The sequence below is a fragment of the Melanostigma gelatinosum genome (assembly GCF_949748355.1).
Source record: "Melanostigma gelatinosum genome assembly, chromosome: 3".
NCBI classification, from domain to species: Eukaryota; Metazoa; Chordata; class Actinopteri; order Perciformes; family Zoarcidae; genus Melanostigma; species Melanostigma gelatinosum.
In genome coordinates this window covers 15,144,597-15,162,859 of record NC_136636.1, presented here as the reverse complement: position 1 = coordinate 15,162,859, position 18,263 = coordinate 15,144,597, and the positions used below count along the sequence as shown (strand labels likewise).

At 43.1% G+C, this 18,263-nt stretch overlaps 1 protein-coding gene across 1 annotated transcript in view; it reads left to right on the top strand.

Moving 5' to 3' along the window:
- Positions 1-18,263, top strand: part of bsnb (bassoon (presynaptic cytomatrix protein) b) — a gene marked incomplete at its 5' end in the record, with an annotated part of 53,865 nt that overhangs the window by 30,742 nt on the left and 4,860 nt on the right. Inside the window, 2 exons of the mRNA XM_079266163.1 lie at positions 8,239-9,045; positions 10,331-16,654. Of these exons, the coding sequence (XP_079122289.1) occupies positions 8,239-9,045; positions 10,331-16,654 (7,131 nt within the window). The remainder of the gene's footprint in view (positions 1-8,238; positions 9,046-10,330; positions 16,655-18,263) is intronic.

Genomic DNA, 18,263 nt, shown 5'->3' with positions numbered 1-18,263 from the left:
CACACACACTGGGCCTCACATGCACTAAAATGCACGTGCGCCTGGACCAGGTACATAAACTCAGTGACTACTCCTACAAATAAAAAATGTACTTGTCTACCTGCAGGTTGGCCTATCAAACATGCCACACCCTGAGGTAGAAGAAGAAGAAGAAGAAGAAGAAGAAGAAGTATTTATTCAGGACAGTGTGTAGAAATACTCTATATTTGGCCCATTGAGATGATCATCTATGTTGTCTTCATTTTGAACACACTGCGGGGAACTGTGACCGTGACTGTAGTTGAGTCCTGCTTCCTCCGTGGATGATCCTTCATTTCCTCTCTAACCCACAGGCCTGACCACGTGTCGCCATTGAAGGAGTCCCAGGGGATTAACCTACATACCTGCTGACTCTTTCTGAGCTGTCACAGCCGTGTGACGGAGTGACACGGCCAGGCACGCTACTGTGGCATGTGCTCGCTACACACTTCGCACTGCGCACCGCTGTTTATTCAGACTGTGCATAATGGGAATGGATACGATGGTTTAAAGGGCTACGACAGGGCTTTGATAGAGTAACCTGCTCCGCTGATCTTTGATTCTTGTTGTGAATATCACTGCAGTGGAACAGGATTGTGAGTATGGTTATTTGTAGTGATTCATTTTATTTTGATTGAATGTAACCTTTGACTGTGACTGCCCAAACTTTACATTCAGTGTGTTTAGGTGTTCCTATGCTCTGTTACTGGTATTATACATGAGTGTGTGTGTGTGTGTGTGTGTGTCTACGTGTGGGCCCCAAACTGTGCGTGACATATTTCCTCACTCACCTTAAACTCACCCCATTCATAGCTGCTTGGCAGCGCGCCCCTGTGCACTTTGTAGTTAATAATTCACACTGACCCTCTGCTCCCCTGACCTTCACTTGTTACAAATGAATTATGACCTCATCTGCCGTACGCCTCATTAATCCTGAGAGACAGAACGTGAAGGATTATTGTGACGATTTCTGCCTTTGTTGTTACATAGCTATATCCTTTTTTATTTCAGTTCTTTGTTCTTACTTTGAAGGTTGACGTGGCCAGCGCATTTGTTATGCAACGTCAAAAAGACATTCCGTTCAGGCAATGAACGAAGCTGTTTTGACGGGAAAGACGTGAAAGCTGCTGTTTCATTCATTATTTTTGGTTGAATTGTCTAAGAAGTAGGATGGACAAAGTTTGACAGTTAGAAGTCAAACTTTGAGGGAGAGGATAACACATGATGCGTTACAAATGTTTTGTATCGCCACGCATTCCTGTCATGCTTCCATTTGCTCATTTTCCTCGCAGAAGGTTGGTAGCAGTCTTCCGAAACATTGCTTCATTTTTACATTTGCGATCTCTGTTGAAATAACGATTGAAAACAACTGTTTAGTGGGAATTGATCTTACTTTCCTTTCTGGCCACCTATATATGATATACCTCTTTGAGGTTGTGACTGCGGTCAATGTCAGCTGACTTCTTGCCCACAGTTTGTGGTCAGGTTCCTGGGAGAGACACCATGCAGGGGACAGACTCTTGCTGTGAGTTGACTGACAGTGAGAGGTGGAATACTGTGGTTGTGTAGGGTACACAAAGTATGTCTGCTCGCACATGTGTTTGTACACTTTGCTGATCGGCCTATCAAAAATATTCCCGTGTGTGTGTGTGTGTGTGTGTGTGTGTGTATGTGTGTGTGTGTGTGTCAGAAGTAAAGTGGGACACCAACGGTGCAGGGAATAAGAGCTGAGATGGTATTACAGTAAAACGGTTGGTGTTAAATATGCAGCCCACTCCAAGTGCAATATTTAGCAGGACACTTGAATGTGACTCTGTGAGTGCACTGTTTGTTTTTCATGTTGTGTGGGTGTGTATGCTCCCACGGGGCTTAATTATCTCTCTATGAAATTCTGCGCTCTCTGGCTCCCTCCATGGGCAGGAAGTTTTAAAGCTCTCCAAGACGTTCTTGCCTCACCAGCAGTTTGGCTTTGTTGGTCTGTCATCATGTGCACATTTCTGGTGGACGCTATACTTTTGTGCATTTTGGCCTTTATTTCATGGTGAAAACAAAAAGAAATAGAGAAAATCTTTGATTTATGACCAGGATTGTGATTTGAAGAATGTGACCTTTTATTTTAGCCGCGTGGAGAAAAAGTTGTGACGTGCAGTATTTTTAAGGCAGACTGACAAAGTTAACGACCAGCTGGTGAACACAGAGGATTATTTAGCAGCTAAGATCCACATATTTCCCTCAGGACTTGGTGTGGAGCAAACCAGAGCTAAAAGGAGAGGGATTCACCAGATGGGCAAAAAAATGACTCCAAATGAATACACATTTGCCATGTTAACTTTTGGCCAAACGAATAAACCAGTTATTGTGGGATTAGGTTTGCAGTGTGATTGATACTCCTGCAGCTGTGCCCATGTGCATTCTGTGTGGGCTCCTCTCGAACATGTATGTACTTTCTTTTGATTTGGACCCACGTTTTTTAAATCCTTTGTCAGACGGTCTTTGATTTATTTGATTCAATGGTTCTGATGTCCAATCAAACGTCTGTGGCGTCTGCAGTTGCTGGCGCGTAGTCACATTTTTCAGGAGGTGTGCGTTTCATCTCTGCAGGTCTCTGCGAGCTGCTATTATAGAATAGTTAAATAATTTAGCTCCTTTCATGGTCTAATACTTCTAGAAGTGTGTAATTGATTAATTGTCATGTCAGTTTTAAATCCTCTTTTGAGTCACACTCTGGCGGACGATCCTGCAGGGGGTTTGCATTTGTTCCCCCTTCCTTGTGCAAGTTTGCCTGAAGTATTAAGCAGACTCCTTTTTGTTCTTCAGAGTTGTGTCTTTTTACAACTTGAAGAACATATTTTATAGCCCGGAGTTCATCTTCTACTTTTGAGAGCTTGGTCTTCTTGCCTCATTACATTTGCCATTTTGCCTTTATTGGATCATTCCAAATTGAGAGAGACAGTAAAAATAGTTCAATTTTAATTTAGGATGGTACATTCCTTAATCAAATCAAGCCCCATTTGAAGACTTTTAATTTGTCATTTGCATGCCTGCTTTTAGATTTGCTTGTCATTAGGGGTTAGCAGTCGCAGGATAATTAATATACTTTCCATGCTGCATTACATCATTTGGTGAATTTACACCAAACCACACTTGTATGGACATGGACAGACGCACATGTACACATGCACGCACATACTCAGGTTGCCCACACACACACACACACACACACACACACACACACACATGAGTGATCAGGGCTGCAATGTCTCAGCCAGCTCCTCAGAGAGTGGGATCAATCTATGAGAATGGGATCAATCTCTCTGACCTTTTCCTTGTGGTAACCTGCAGTGTTCAATCCCTCATTATTTTGACAGTGAAAGGGCAGCTTTTCCAGCTGTGAGCTGACTGGAGCATCGATACACTGCCAGTGTGTTCACCCTATCCACCAAGGTCTCTCATGGTAGATTCAGTTTCACTCACTAACTCCTGTCTCAACACTACTCTTGGTACCTTGTCAACTGAAAAGGAAAAAAAAACAACAGAATTCACATTTGCTAATGTGAAAGCGTCAAACACTTTTCTTTCAGCTGTGTTCCTTTACAATTCAAACGTTGTGGACACCATGAGCTTGGGATATTTTTCTTACATAACATAATATTTACTACAAGGATGTACAACTGTAAAATACAACAACCTTGTAGGGGCTCCAGGCATGCACCTCCTAAACTTAAATGATAAATGTCTAGATTTTGGATTGTCAAGGGAACTAAACTGTGGCCCTGAGAGCTCAACACTCTGCAGCTGAAGGAAACACATGAAATAAACTAACCAGAACCAAACATCTATGGGGGCATTATAGTAGCAATATTAATTACAAATGTGTGTGGAGAGTTGTGAAACGATCTCAATCTCACCGTGTGCACTCAGACTTGTGAATGTGTAAACGAATTTGCAAGGCTCAGTTCACTTTTACTGATTATTTTACATATTCACATACACATACGCAGAGTAACAGATGTAGAAAACAACCAAACAGTCTTGTCAGCCGCATCTGAGTTACAGTTCAGAGCCGAAGTTAAATACACTCTCCACTGAGCACACACGTTAACCTCCTGCCATTTACTGAGGTTACCAGCTCACTAACAAGATGATCTTACCTACAAACTGAGCCTGTTGCTAAAATACACACTTACAGTAGAACCCCACACACACACATACAGCAACCCCCCAAAACACAAAAAGTATGAAGACAAGTGAATGATATCAATGAAACAAAAACTGTGTTTCAAAACGAATTATTTTCTGCTTGAACAACAAATTCCCCTTTCTTTCTCTTTAGTTGTATCTGTGGTTTAATCTCTTTGTATTGAGCCGAGGTGCTTTTCTTCAGAGGGCAGTTAAAAAGTAGAAGATTGCCACAGTGAATTGGTTGCTCAGTTTTCAGAGTGCATTAAAGTGCATCTTTGAGGCGCAGCGGCTCAGTCTTTTTTACGGACCTGATTTTCTCCACACAGTGTGGGCAGAGGTGGGAAACACAGCCCACAATGCTCCCTGCTGTACAAGCTAAAGCACTCTACATGAATAATTTGCAACTCCCAGCTCCGGTTTGGCCTTGCTCCTCTCTCCCTTTCACCCACGCAGCGATGTTGTGCTGATTCAGGAGCAAAGAGTTTGGCTTTGCCAAAATGGCAGCAAGAAAGCTTCTCGGCGGAGCAAAGATCTTCATTATAGTAATTGTAATCGAATTTAGGTATTGAATTGATTTGTAGACATGCTCAAAAAATGGTTAAAGCAGAGTTGATGTGGTTTTGAGGAAGTTGGAAATGAGTAGAGACTTCAGAGGCTGGGAGAGTTATTGAGATTGGTTGATTATGTGATCGTATGCATGCATGTGTGCGCACAGTACACACATGGCATGTCCTCACCGTCTATATTGTCGCTTCAGTGGTTTTCTGTCGGCTCCGTTGTGCACTAGCTGTCCACAAGCACACAGACGCTTGTCTCTGACATTTCTACACATTTTCTTTTTTTTTACTTGTGAGAGAACCGGCACAGATGGCCAGTTCTGAGAGTACTGCACCTGTTTATATATAGCTTCTCAGTAGAGCACTTGAGAGAGATGAAAACAAAGCAAGTCTGTCTGTTTGGCATGCCGATGCCTCCATCCATGCTTCGTGGTCTCCGTTGAGACAACAGATCCCTGTAGGATTCGGGCACGTTAAGAAAGATTTGATCCTGAATGAAAAAATAGCATCAATAAAAATAGCATCTTACACATGGATTGCAAATGTAGCCATTGTATCTTTATACTATGTTTTATTACATTTGGTTCTGATGGTTATTGTATTTAGGAATGTCACTTTGTTACTGTAAAGGTGATCATTGTGGCTTTTACTCCTTGAAAGGTTTTCAAACTGGGCAAGCGTTTGCCAGGCTCTTTTTTAAAAATCTCCTTTTAGTCTAAAAAAGGTTGTAGCTGCCGCCACCATTCCTTAGTTTGCTGCAGCGATGTCCTTAATGAAGCGCATGTTTTCACAGTATTCATGATTCAAACGGCATCATTTCTCAATGAGGGAGCTGCATAATTTAACACTCATGTTGCATAAGGGTCTAATTGAGTTATTATCAACAGCAGAACGAAGTCTGCCGGTACTAAAGCTGAATTAATCATAATTATTACATTACACAGTAATCCAGAGAGGTTGAGTCTCTCGCCACAGACAGCAGTTTTAGGTATTCCCGGTATCTGACCAGCACCGCACAGCAGCTGGTGAAAAAGTCTCAACGTCTAACAAGCTACAGACCCAAGAGCTGCAACTCTTAGAACATGAATCAATTATCTGATTGTCAGAGAATGAATTGGAAACTGTTATGATATACAGCAATTAAGGAATTTTTCAAGCATAAATGACAAACATTTGATGGTCTCAGCTTTTCAGGTTTGATTATTTAATTTGTGATGTACAATGAATCAATGAAGTAAGAAAGTAATGGCTCATTAAACGAGTGTGAAAATAATTGATAGCTGCGGCCCAAATACTTTATTCACGAGTTACTGGAAATCAAACCAGAAAGTCTGTTCAACATGGGAATTGTATTTGTCAGTTGGCCAGAAGCACAATGTGGGATGATGATGTTGCTCTGTGTCTGCTGGTTGTGTAATTTGGCAATTGTTTGTTAACATGACAGCGTGCCAACTTTAAAAGGCCTTGATATACGAGGGCTGGATGTCTCTCAGCTTGCTTAGATAACTGATACATGTAGCTTTTAATTTGACCTGCAACAATAAGTCGATCGGTCGGTTGATGGACGGAAAATGACTCGACAATGACAAGACATCAACAACAAGAATACATAACCTTTGACTCTGAGAACTTGTGGTGCACATTTGACGCCATTTGTGGACATTTGTAGACCAGAAAAGTGATCCGTAAATCATGAAAATGACTGTTAAATGGATCAGTGATCAATGATGGAAATAATCGTCAGGTGATTCTCCGAAGATCATGAACATCATGAATTTTACTGTATTTATTTCTCTGTTTTGTTTGTCAATTTACTTTTGATTGGTAGTCATCTATTTATTTAACCATCATCTTCACCACCACCTTCTTTCTTCTGCTCATCATCATCATCCTTAGCTCACCACCACTTTGTTCTTCTTCCTATTTTTTTTTCACCCGCCTCCTCCTCATCCTCCTCTGCATCCTTTTCCATCCTCTTCTGTTGAATTGTAGCTGTAGCTTTGTCTACCACCCACATCAGCTAGCGGTTAACCATTATTTGTAGATTTGTTTTACTGAAAAAATAGTACAAGCGGCCTGTGATGGTTTGTACCCACCAGTGAGCCAAACTGTTTTTTATACGAATCCAGAGGACACACAAGTAGCCCTGAGAAGAACAAAATCAATCAATCTCTCACTCACACAGAGCCTGATCAATTTCTCTGCACAGAGTAAGTATGAAGCGATAAAGAAGACATTATCTCTGGAGACTTGTCTGTCAAACGCAGGTCTCTGGGGTCTCAAGATTAAGATCCCTATCCGGCTGTTAGGATGAATCTTGCTGACTAAATGATTGTCACTCTCTGTCTATCTCTCTTTTTCTAGCTTCTAGCAGCTTTTTTCAGTTATTTATATCATTCAGGCAGATAACTCTTTGTTAAAACTCTGCTCTGTCAGACATGTGACAGAAGTGAAAGAATCCCAATAGCTTTCAAAAGTACTGATTATATTTGATAATTGCAATGTGGGCAAAATAATTAATAATTCTTTGCAACCTTCTCTGGCATCTTGACTGTTAAAGTGAAGGTGTCCTCTGATACAATCATTGAACACCTGCATTATTTTTGTTTATTTGCTGTTTCAGGGCATGTTGTTGAATTCCATTTTCTCTATTAAGCTTTTGAGTATGACACCAAGTAATGATTTATTTGGCAGATGGTAATTGGCAATAGAGGTGTTCATGAGGTTATTTGTTTTTGTTGTATGAGTCTGTGACACAAGAACGCTCCCTCTTCAGGCCTCGGGCACAGATGATTATCATAGAAACGGAGGGCTGCACTACAAACATGGTGCCGCCGCCTCTCTTTTCAGCTTTCATAACCTGTAATATAACCATTTCCATCCATCAGGCAGTTTAAGCGATCTGCTGCATTGACTTGAAATTGAATCTGTTTATGTTAATATCCCGTCTTTGATGGGTTTTGTTCTAGATTAGCATTGTCCGAATCTATAACTATTGCCATACAATCCTATACTCTTGCAGATTGAAGGTTTGCTGTGGCCTCCATAAAAGGTCTAATGACAGTTGCACTCCTCCAATCTTATAACAGACATGTTAATTTGTATTCACACAGCACTCTTCCTCTGTGTACCCTGTTTGAGAGTGCTTAATGTTGTCAAATGATTAAGTCTTCACCATGAGATGAAAGGCCATGTTTGGACAGGCTTCAAGTTGTTCAGACTCGCTATTGTCCTTGGCATTCCATGACCGTTTATGAAGCAACTTTTTAAAGTAGCGAACACATTCATATTTCTGCACTCATCAATCATCATACAAAATAATGAAATAATGTGTTGACACAGTGTCAATATCAAAGTGAACTCCAATGTTGAGCATCCTTTGTGTATGTGGAAAGATTGTTTACCATTGAAGTAGTTTCCCTTGGAATTCAGGTGACACTAAAAAAACTCTTTTGCTGTTCTCTTTTTGCTTGTTTTTCAGAAGAAAGAATGGCTGTGCTTGAACTGCCAGACGCAGAGGGCTCTGTCAGGAAGCTTGGGAGATGTTGCAACTCCTGTTGCACAGCCCTTGGGATCCCCCCGGCCACCTGCTACAGCCAATCAACAACCACCTCAGCAGAAAGGCCCAAATCAGCTTTTAGGGCCTAGACCCACAGGTCCTCAACAACAACTGAAACCAACGGGTCCCCAAGTAAGTGGCCCTGTCTCTCCTGTGAAACATGCTGGGCCTGCCCCTCATACCAAGGGGCCCAGCCAAGCTTCCCCTCAAAACAAGGGCTCTGCCCAACCTGTTCCTCAACCTAAGGGTTCAACTCAACCACCTTCCCAAACTAAGGGTCCATCACAACCCTCAGCTCAGAGTAAGGGACCTCAAAGTAAAGGTCCTAATCAATCACATGCTCAGAGTAAGGGCCCTGTTCAGTCATCTAACCAAATGAAGGGCCAGTGTCAGGCCAAAGGGCCCACTCAGACAAAGGGATCTGCTCAGCCCTCTGCTCAGACTAAGGGCCCTTCTCATCCTTCTGGTGCCAAGGCCACCCCTGGTAAAACCACACCGAACCATGCCAAGGCCTCTCCCACCCCATCAAAAACAGCACCTACTCAGTCTAAACCCACAGGTAACAACCAGGCCCGCAAACAGCCGCAGTGCCAGGAGAAGACTAAAGTCACATCTAAATCTCTAAAAGAAGACGTCAAGGCCTCGCCAAAGAAGACACTGTCAGAGACTATCACTTCACCAAAAGACATGAAGATAGCTGAAGATACACAGAAGTCAAGACACCATGAAGTGAGCTACCTGCAACTTCTTCGCCTTCACGTGTTACTCTTGATTCACCATTTTTATTTTATGTTTTTGCTCCATTCAAATAATTGTAACCATTTCTCATAAACATTTTCATAAAATCATCATCCTTTGAATCATTCATTCCACATCACTATTGGGGCCTTCGTTGGTTTAAATATTTTTTCTCATAATTATGATTTTTGTAGTTAACATATTTGTTTTCTATTTTTTTTTTGCACTTCTTTTTCTTCTCCTTACTCATCAGTTCCATCAGTCCACTGTCATCATTCACTCTGAAGGTAGTTCGTAATAGTTATCATGAAATGTACTATTGTCACTAATGCCACTGTTATCGCATCATCATCATCATCATCATCATTAATGTCACCATCTTAATCTTTAGCATCTTCATCACCATCATCATCCTTATCATCATTGTCATCATTATCACCATCTTCATGCTTAGCATCATCACCACCATTTTCATCCTTATCATCGTCATCATAATCATCATCACTTTTCTCAGTGGCCATTCCTCCACCTGGTTTTGTACACTTTAATTTATTTGTATCAAACGCAAGCTTTTTGTTTCCTGTGAAACTTCGTGATGATATTTTAAGCATTCTAAGCATGTTCGTTATTCTTCAACGATTGGAAGAATGCAACGGAGAATGCGTCAAAGATGACGATCAAGCATGTGACCAAATGACATTTGTCTGTAGATGTTTGTATGTTCAACTGTCTGTTATGTTCACTCTGTGTGTGTCAGTGTATTTATCCATCTGTGTGGACGTAACTTTGACATGCAAACTCAACCCAAATCAATCGAGTATGATTAATAGCTTTGAGAAGCAACAAAATAAGATTAGAATAAGTCTTGTTTTCAGGATAACATATGTATAAATGTTGCTTGGTGGTAACTATATGCAAAGTCAAATTCGCTTGACATCTAAAACCAAAGAACAATAGTAAAAATATTTGGGTTGATTTTAGCCTAAAGTTTTATTATATCTGGTTGTCTGATAAAGGATTTGTTCTCTTCAATGTAATTATTCTCTGATATCTAGTATTAGAGACATTTTCAAGTGTATACGGTCTAGTGCATTCATTTCATTCCCTATTATCTAAAAATGCTCATGAGAATGTCACTGCTGATAAGTTTGATGAAATAGTGGGATATAAGGTGTGCACTGGGGCTTGTAATAGACCATGCCATGAGGTAATTTAGGACAAATGTATGACCTTTTTTGCTTCTGACCTCTCTCCCTTTCTTTCTCTCTTTCTTCAGGATTACAACAAATCAAGTACACAGAGTCTAAGTGACACTGGATACTCCTCAGATGGGATCTCGAGCTCTCATGGGGAGATTACTGGACAGATCCGGGAAGAAGCAATCAAGCTCAGTGGTGCTTCCATCCCCTCGGAAATCACCAAGCTAGAGAGCTCCATGAAGCCTCTACTAGAGTCAAAGACATCAGATCAGAAACACAGGCCACATTCACTGTCTGTAGGACAGGGCCGGGACTACAATCCTGATGACGATGCAGCAAGGGAGGAGTCAGAAGATGAGCTCAGTTGTAAGCTTCGCCATGATTATGTGGAGGACAGCAGTGAAAGTGGTCTGTCACCATTGCCAGTAAGACAGAAGAAGTCACATAAAGAATTAACAGATGAGGAATTCATGAGGAGGCAAATTATGGAGATGAGTGCGGATGAAGATGAGATGGAAGAACACGGAAACCAGAAGGCTAAAAGGGCACATAAAACTGGTGGAGAATTAAGCAAGGAAAGGCGACGACTCTCTCACCAGTCTAATAGTTTTGAGGAGGACACCAAGGTAACAGAGGTAAATGAAGAGGAAGATGTTGTAATGGCTGGTGGCCTTCGGCGTTTTAAGACCATTGAGCTGAATAACACCAACAGCTACAACCGAGACATGGAGCTCAGCACCGAACATGACCTACGAGAACCAGAGCTAGAGATGGAAAGTTTGACTGGTTCTCCTGAAGAGCGGTCCAAGGGAGAATATTCATCCACTCTACCTGCCACCACACCCAGCTACACCTCTGGAACATCCCCCACATCTGTGTCTTCCATGGAGGATGACAGTGACAGCAGCCCTAGTCGTAGAGCAAGACTAGAGGAGGCAAAGCAGCAGAGGAAGGCTCGACATCGGTCCCATGGGCCACTGCTGCCCACTATCGAAGACTCATCTGAGGAGGATGAGCTCAGAGAGGAGGAAGAACTACTTCGAGAACAGGAGCAGATGAGAGATCTAGAGCAACAGAGGATACGAAGTACTGCTCGAAAAACAAAGAGGGATAAAGAGGAGCTACGGGCACAGAGAAGACGGGAAAGATCCAAAACTCCCCCCAGTAATCTCTCTCCTATTGAGGATGCATCGCCAACAGAGGAGCTGAGGCAGGCTGCAGAGATGGAGGAGCTTCACAGATCATCATGTTCTGAATACTCACCATCAATGGATTCAGAGGCAGAGGGCTTTGAGATGATTGGTGGAAAGCTTTACAAAACAGGAAATGAATATAATCTTCCAACCTTCACATCACTCTACTCCCCTACAGAAAAGACATCAGCAATGTCACCATCTGATAAAACTCTAAAGAGTGCAGAGGAGGTCTATGAGGAGATGATGAAGAAAGCACAGCTCATGCAGAGGCAGAAAGGTGCCTCTCAGCCTGACAGTAAACATCATCTTGAAGCAGAAACTGTCTTGACCCCTGGCTCAAGCCCAACACAGGTTACTGCACCTATGACCTTCTCCACCACAGGGAGTGATCCAAGAATTCCAGGAATTCATGCAGCACAGCATCTATCAAAAGAAACGCAAAATAGGATGATGACACAGAGTGCCAAAATTGAAGGTGTTGTTGGAGTTGCCACAACCAAAGCCCAAGTCAGTCAGACTGCCACAACTCGACAGGCAGGTAGCACAGTGTCTGCTGGCAACAGAGCAGGCTCCCAGAGGCCAACACAGGCATCACCAGACCCTGGAGCATCCTCCTTAACCTCCAAAGTCTTCTCCCTTTTCAAAGGTCCCAGCCCCCCAGTCTCCCCCAATGCTTCTCCAGCACAAAGCCCAACGCATACACCGTCCGTGAGATCCACTGGTGGTAGTGGCAGGCAGCTGCCATCTTTGCCTGGTGGTCCTACATCAGCTACATCATCCCATGGAGCTCAGGCACCTCAAAGGGCAAATTTGCCACGTCTTGCACGACAACAGTCCTCTCGAGATTCGCCAGTGATGGTGATAACTCTAGGCTCAGATACAACCAGTCCTGCAAAGCCACTCACTGTAAATTCTTCCACTTCCCCTTTGTCATCACCAACACAGGTCAGTTGTAAAACCTTGTATAGCTCCCAGCTCTCTTCGACAAGTTCCCCAACATCACCACAAATGCATCCATCACAACAGTCTTCGAAACATTCTTCACAGATGGCTCAAAATGTTGAAAAAGTTAATGTTGGTATTGGCATTACGACCACAACTGCACATGGTCGGGGATCTATGGAAAACATATCTCTGTGTAAAATCTCAAATATTCCAGGATCTTCAATGGTTGTGGGTCAGGTTCAAACATATCCAAGCTCTAACGTGGTGGATCTGAGAGCCCCAATGAGGTCTGCTCCAATTATAATGACAGATCAGGGCATGGACCTAACATCTCTTGCCTCTGATTCAAGGAGATACTCTTTAGGAGCAGAGCAGCCATCTGGTCGACACACAGCAGTGCAACCTCTTATTATGAACCTGAATGCACAAGAACAACCGTACATATCTGTATCAACACCGACTACAGTTAGCGTCACAGTTGCAGGTTCGATGTTCATGTCCCAACCCAAGCAACTAGTCGTGTATGGAGATCCTTTGCAAAGCCGTATGGATTTGGGGCAGGGTGTTGGATCAGCTGTGTGTTTAACCCAGAGCAAGCCTCCAATTACTGACCCATCTATTCCCAAAATTGATGCCTGTCTGGAGAACCTGGGTATACAACAGCAACAACTGCAGTTACAGCAGCAGAAGCTCTTGCAGCAGCAACAGCTTCTGGAGCAGCAGCTCCAGCAGCACCATCAGCAATCCTCTTTTGCACGTTACAATTTAGCTAATCAGGTTCAGCCAATCCTAATGAAAAAAGACCTTGTAGTCAGCCAGACAAGCAGTGCCCAGCCTACAGTGACTGCTAGTGCCATTCCTAGAGCATCCCCCTTGGCTCCACCGTCAGTGTCTGGGGCTCCTGCTTCTAATGCTTCCCATGAGGTCTATGGTGGAGTTGCCTTAGAGCTAAAAAACAAGCCAACAGTAATGAACTTGTCCACTGGTAAGCCCCATGTCATGATGGTGCAACTTGATGAAAATAAACCATCACAGGGGAGCACAGTGACTCAACTGGTTAAGCAAGAGGAACCTCGCCCCCCTCCTCAGGTCTTGGATCTCACTGGACAGATCAAACCAGAACACCAGGTGGCTTGTTGTGATGTTGTTTACAAATTGCCCTTTGCTGGTTCCTGTTCAGGGTCATTAACTCAGAAGCCTACAACAGTGTCTTCAGATAAAACCCCCACCACTGAAAACTCTCAAGCAGCCCACCCTCCCCATCCACCACACTACAATATCATCCAACAACAACAGCAAACACAACAGCAGCCTCAAGCTACACAAGGAGTAACAGAGGAGCATAAACCATATCAACCACCCGTAGACCCCTCAGGAAGAATTCAGCCCTCCATGTCTGATACTAATCTGCCCTCCATGACTGATGCTGGTCACTATCAGAGTAATGTTCAGGGGGGTCTGGCAGTAGATCTTAGCAGCATGAATCAGGCTTATGATGGTGGATACCTTGGTATTGGAGCGCAGTATGGATCTTACACAGACTTGCGTCACCAAGGAGATTTGACTGGTCCTTCATTACCCCTTCGCCGATATGGATCCATGTCAAATATCAATTCTGACTACGCCTACAGTTCACATGACCAAACAGGACCACAGGACCCCAATCTGGCTCAGTATAGTGCAACCACTGCCAGGGAGATAAGTCGCATGTGTGCAGCCCTAAACTCTGTGGACCAGTTTGGAAGCCGGTATGGAAATAACCCTGAATTGGTACCATATGGGGCCGGAAGGGGTGGACCTTTAGCTAGGTTAAATCTTCAGCAAAGCTTAGCATCAATAAGAGCAAACATACTTTATGGCCCAGATGGAAGACCAACAGCAAATGGCCAAACACTAACAAACTTAATAAATGCTAGACAAGCAAGTATACGCGCCTTGTACCCTGCTGCTATGAGAGGAGGTGATGGCATGATATATTCCACCATTAACACTCCCATAGCCTCCACCTTGCCAATTACCACCCAGCCTTCTTCAGTCCTGCGTCCCATACCTAGAGGAATTTACAGACCATACCCCACAGGTGTAACTGCAGTACCATTGGCTTGCCTTACCAGGTTGCCTCAAGTGACTCCCAGAATGCCCCTGTCCACACAGGGACCATATTCCTACCCTACTCCAAACCAGTATCCTACTTCAGCCACACCATCAGGAAGTGTGCCTGAAGCAAGCAGCTTACACCAGGAAACTCCTGTGTACCTTGGAAAGCCTTTAACAATACTTGCTGCTCAAACAGCTGCAACCATTCCACCCACCCAACCTGCAGCACACCTAGGAGCACACAATGTACCAGCAACTGGTACATTGCCAACAATGGCAGATCAACAGACAGACCACACTCAACTTACCTCACAGAGTGTTTCATCATTCTCTCAAGCTCAAGGCCAACCTCCAACTGTCCAGCCATTGCAGTTTCAAATGCAGCCACACCAGTTACCTGCTCAAACTGAACCTTTATCTTTGACTCAAACCCAATCTCAAGTTCAACCCATCAGTCAACCTCAACCATTAGTTCTGCCACAGGGTCAGCCCCAAGTGACACCCCAAGGCACTGCCCTAGCACCGTATTCCACACTTTCTCCTCCCATGGATGCCCAGAAAAATAAGGAAGATGAAAGACTGAGTCAGCAACAAGAGCATGTGCTGCATCTAGAGCGAGAGCGAGTAGAACTTGAGAAATTAAGGCAGCTGCGCCTACACGAGGAGCTTGATAGAGATCGTATGGAGCTTCAGCGACACAGAGAAAAAGAACAACTAATCGTTCAGCGTGAAATTCATGAGCTGCAGTCAATCAAGCAGCAAGTCCTACACCAACAGCAGACAGAGCGGGAGACGCAGCTCATTATGCAAAGAGAACAACTGGCCCAGCAGAGAATGCAGCTTGAACAAATTCAGTCTCTGCAGCATCAGCTCCAGCAGCAGTTGGAGGAGCAGAAAAGACAAAAGACGGCAGCAGTGGAGGCAGCAGCTGCTGCTGCAGCAGTGGAGACGGCCACCGCATCAGCAGTGGCGGCAGCAGCAGCCACATCTGCCCAGGGTGCTATACAAGGGGTAGTTGTTGGAGGAGGGCCCCCTCAAGGGTTCATTATTTGTGACCAGAGTGGTAGAGTTATACAACAAGATGGACAGAGTGTTCAATTTTGGCAGGATGGACAAGTGGTACAAGCCATGGTGGCTTCTCGACCCATTCATAGTTCTGCCTCTGAAATGTCTTTGAGAAGCAGTGACAAACAGGCTGAATCCAAGATTATGAAAAAGCAGAATTCCATGCCTCGTCTGAGGGATGGTTCAGAGGAGGACTCTGGGAAGAGGATTACAGACAGCTGTGTGCAAACAGATGATGAAGATGGTGAAGACAGATTTATGAACAGGCGTAGGAGAACAAGGCGTATCGCTGACTGCAGTGTGCAGACTGATGAGGAGGACCAAGGAGAATGGGATCAGCAGCCAGTCAGGCGCAGGCGATCACGTGTTTCCAAGCACTCTGAGTCCAGTGGGGAGGCTAAATCAGAAGGGTCATCTAAAGTGGCTTCTGCAAGTATAGCTATTCAGACCACAAATGATTCGTCATGCCAAACAGAGCCCGACCAACTAAACAGGATTTCACCTGCAATCCACATTACCATGGCAGAGACCTCAAAGGTTGACCTATTACATTACATAGCAGCCCCTGAAAGGACCCACAAAGGAGAGAGTCTAGCCTGCCAGACAGAACCAGAGTCTCAGTCTCAGGGTGTGGTCGTCCCTCAGCTGAGTGTCCCTACAACTATTAGTCCGTACTCAACAAGTCTGCATATAGTAGGTGCGAACACATCTGACCCAACCTCTCCTAGACACCAAGGAGTTGTTAAGTTTGAGAGGAGGAAACCAGACCCCTTGGAAATTGGCTATCAACAAACTGAGTCTCCATCTCGGCAGCCCCCCAAATCTCCGCAGGTGCTATACTCTCCTGTATCTCCATTGTCTCCTCATCGCATGCTGGAGACAACATTTGCCTCCCAGGAGAAACTTAACAAGGCCCATGTTACACCCCAGCAGAAGGCCTTTACTGCTGAATCACCCCAACGTCACCAGACCCTACCAAGACCCATAAAAAGTGTGCAGCGCTCCATGTCGGATCCCAAGCCTCTAAGCCCCACATCAGAGGACCCTGCCAAGAACAGGTTCTCCCCATATCATCAGCAAGCTTTGTCCAACAGTCAGGTATGAAACCATCACTTTTTTTTTGGAGCAGAAGTAAGTTCATCAAAATTTCTGAAGGCTGACAAAATGATAATGAATAGAATATAAAATATATATAGAGGAGAAATGTATGAAATGTGTTCAAAATAAAGAATATTTTTGTAGAAATGCAGCCCGCCCTCACAGTCCAGAGTAGTTCCTTCAAATAAAATGACTGCATTTTAGGTCCCCCAGGGAGATGTGAGTATATTGTTCAAATATATGTTTCAACATATATATTTTTACTGCAAATATACATTGTTTTTTGATATCAAGAATACCATACACGTTTGTTTACATGGGATAATATGCTGTATGTTATTGTAGGAACATAATGCATTATTTATTATTATTGTATTAGAGGTCACACTGACACTGTCCAACTAATTTTTTACAATCAGAGCATACCAGTGCCAAACAATATATGATCCAATTAGCATGTAGAGAAGCATTAAATAGAAATAGAGTACTTTAAATTAAGTTAGTATTTCTCAATTAATTGTCAGAGAGAAAAAACATGGAAATTAAAATAAATGCATGTTAATGCAAAATATGCTGTGTGTGGCCATAGATGATCACACAGGATCTGGCATCAAGAAGGTGACAGAATGTTCTCATGAGATCAGCTGGCCATGCCAGAAAACCTTTTCCCATCATCCTGTTCTACTGCATCTCCTCCCTTATCTTCCCTCTTTCTACTCCTTTAGCCCGTTTCTCTCTCTCTCTCTCTCTCTCTCTCTCTCTCTCTCTCTCTCTCTCTCTCTCTCTCTCTCTCTCTCTCACACTCCCTTAAGAGTTGCTAGGGGGACATAGTATGTGGAGGAATCGTGGTGGTGATTTGCTGTCTTCCTGATTGTTAGCAGCTGGTGAAAGTAAATTAACATTGCTCTGCACTTAGACCAACATTTGTCTGAGAAGGAAAGAGGCATTTGACACTGAGAGGCATTTGACACACCTTAGGTACTTATAATCTTTAGTGATAGTGTTTCATACATGGTTTTCTTGTGGATACTTATGGATCTACTCAACACAACTATTGTGTAAGTATTAGACTAGCACAGATATATTTTAAGTTGTGTCTTTATTTCTAGTTTATACAGTATGTTTGAATGTTCTTACCTGCATGCCATACAGAAATATTTGGAGCAATGTGAGAAAGAGCCAGATATTGTGGATATTTGATCAAGGAGTAGAGGGAGAATTAACATATTTCTAAAAATACATTTGAATGAAATCAAATGACTCACAACACAATTGCTTCATTTACATGATGTTAACATTTACTGAGCTGCTCAAACATACATTCATTTGTTCAGTATTTAATTTTGATTTAGGAGTATTCTGACATTCAAAGATCCTACATTTAGCAAATTAGATATGAATTGATATTGCAGAGATATATTTGAAATTGAATCCATTGAAGTAAAAATTCTATAAATTTTACTTTTAGTAACAAATAACATGTTAATTGTTATTTTAGTACAACAATTAACATGTTTAAATTGTACCCCTAAATAGTGTAACTTTGCAATAGTATTATGTAATAGTGGTGCTTTGTGTATACTACAATGACTGCCACTACTATTCATTT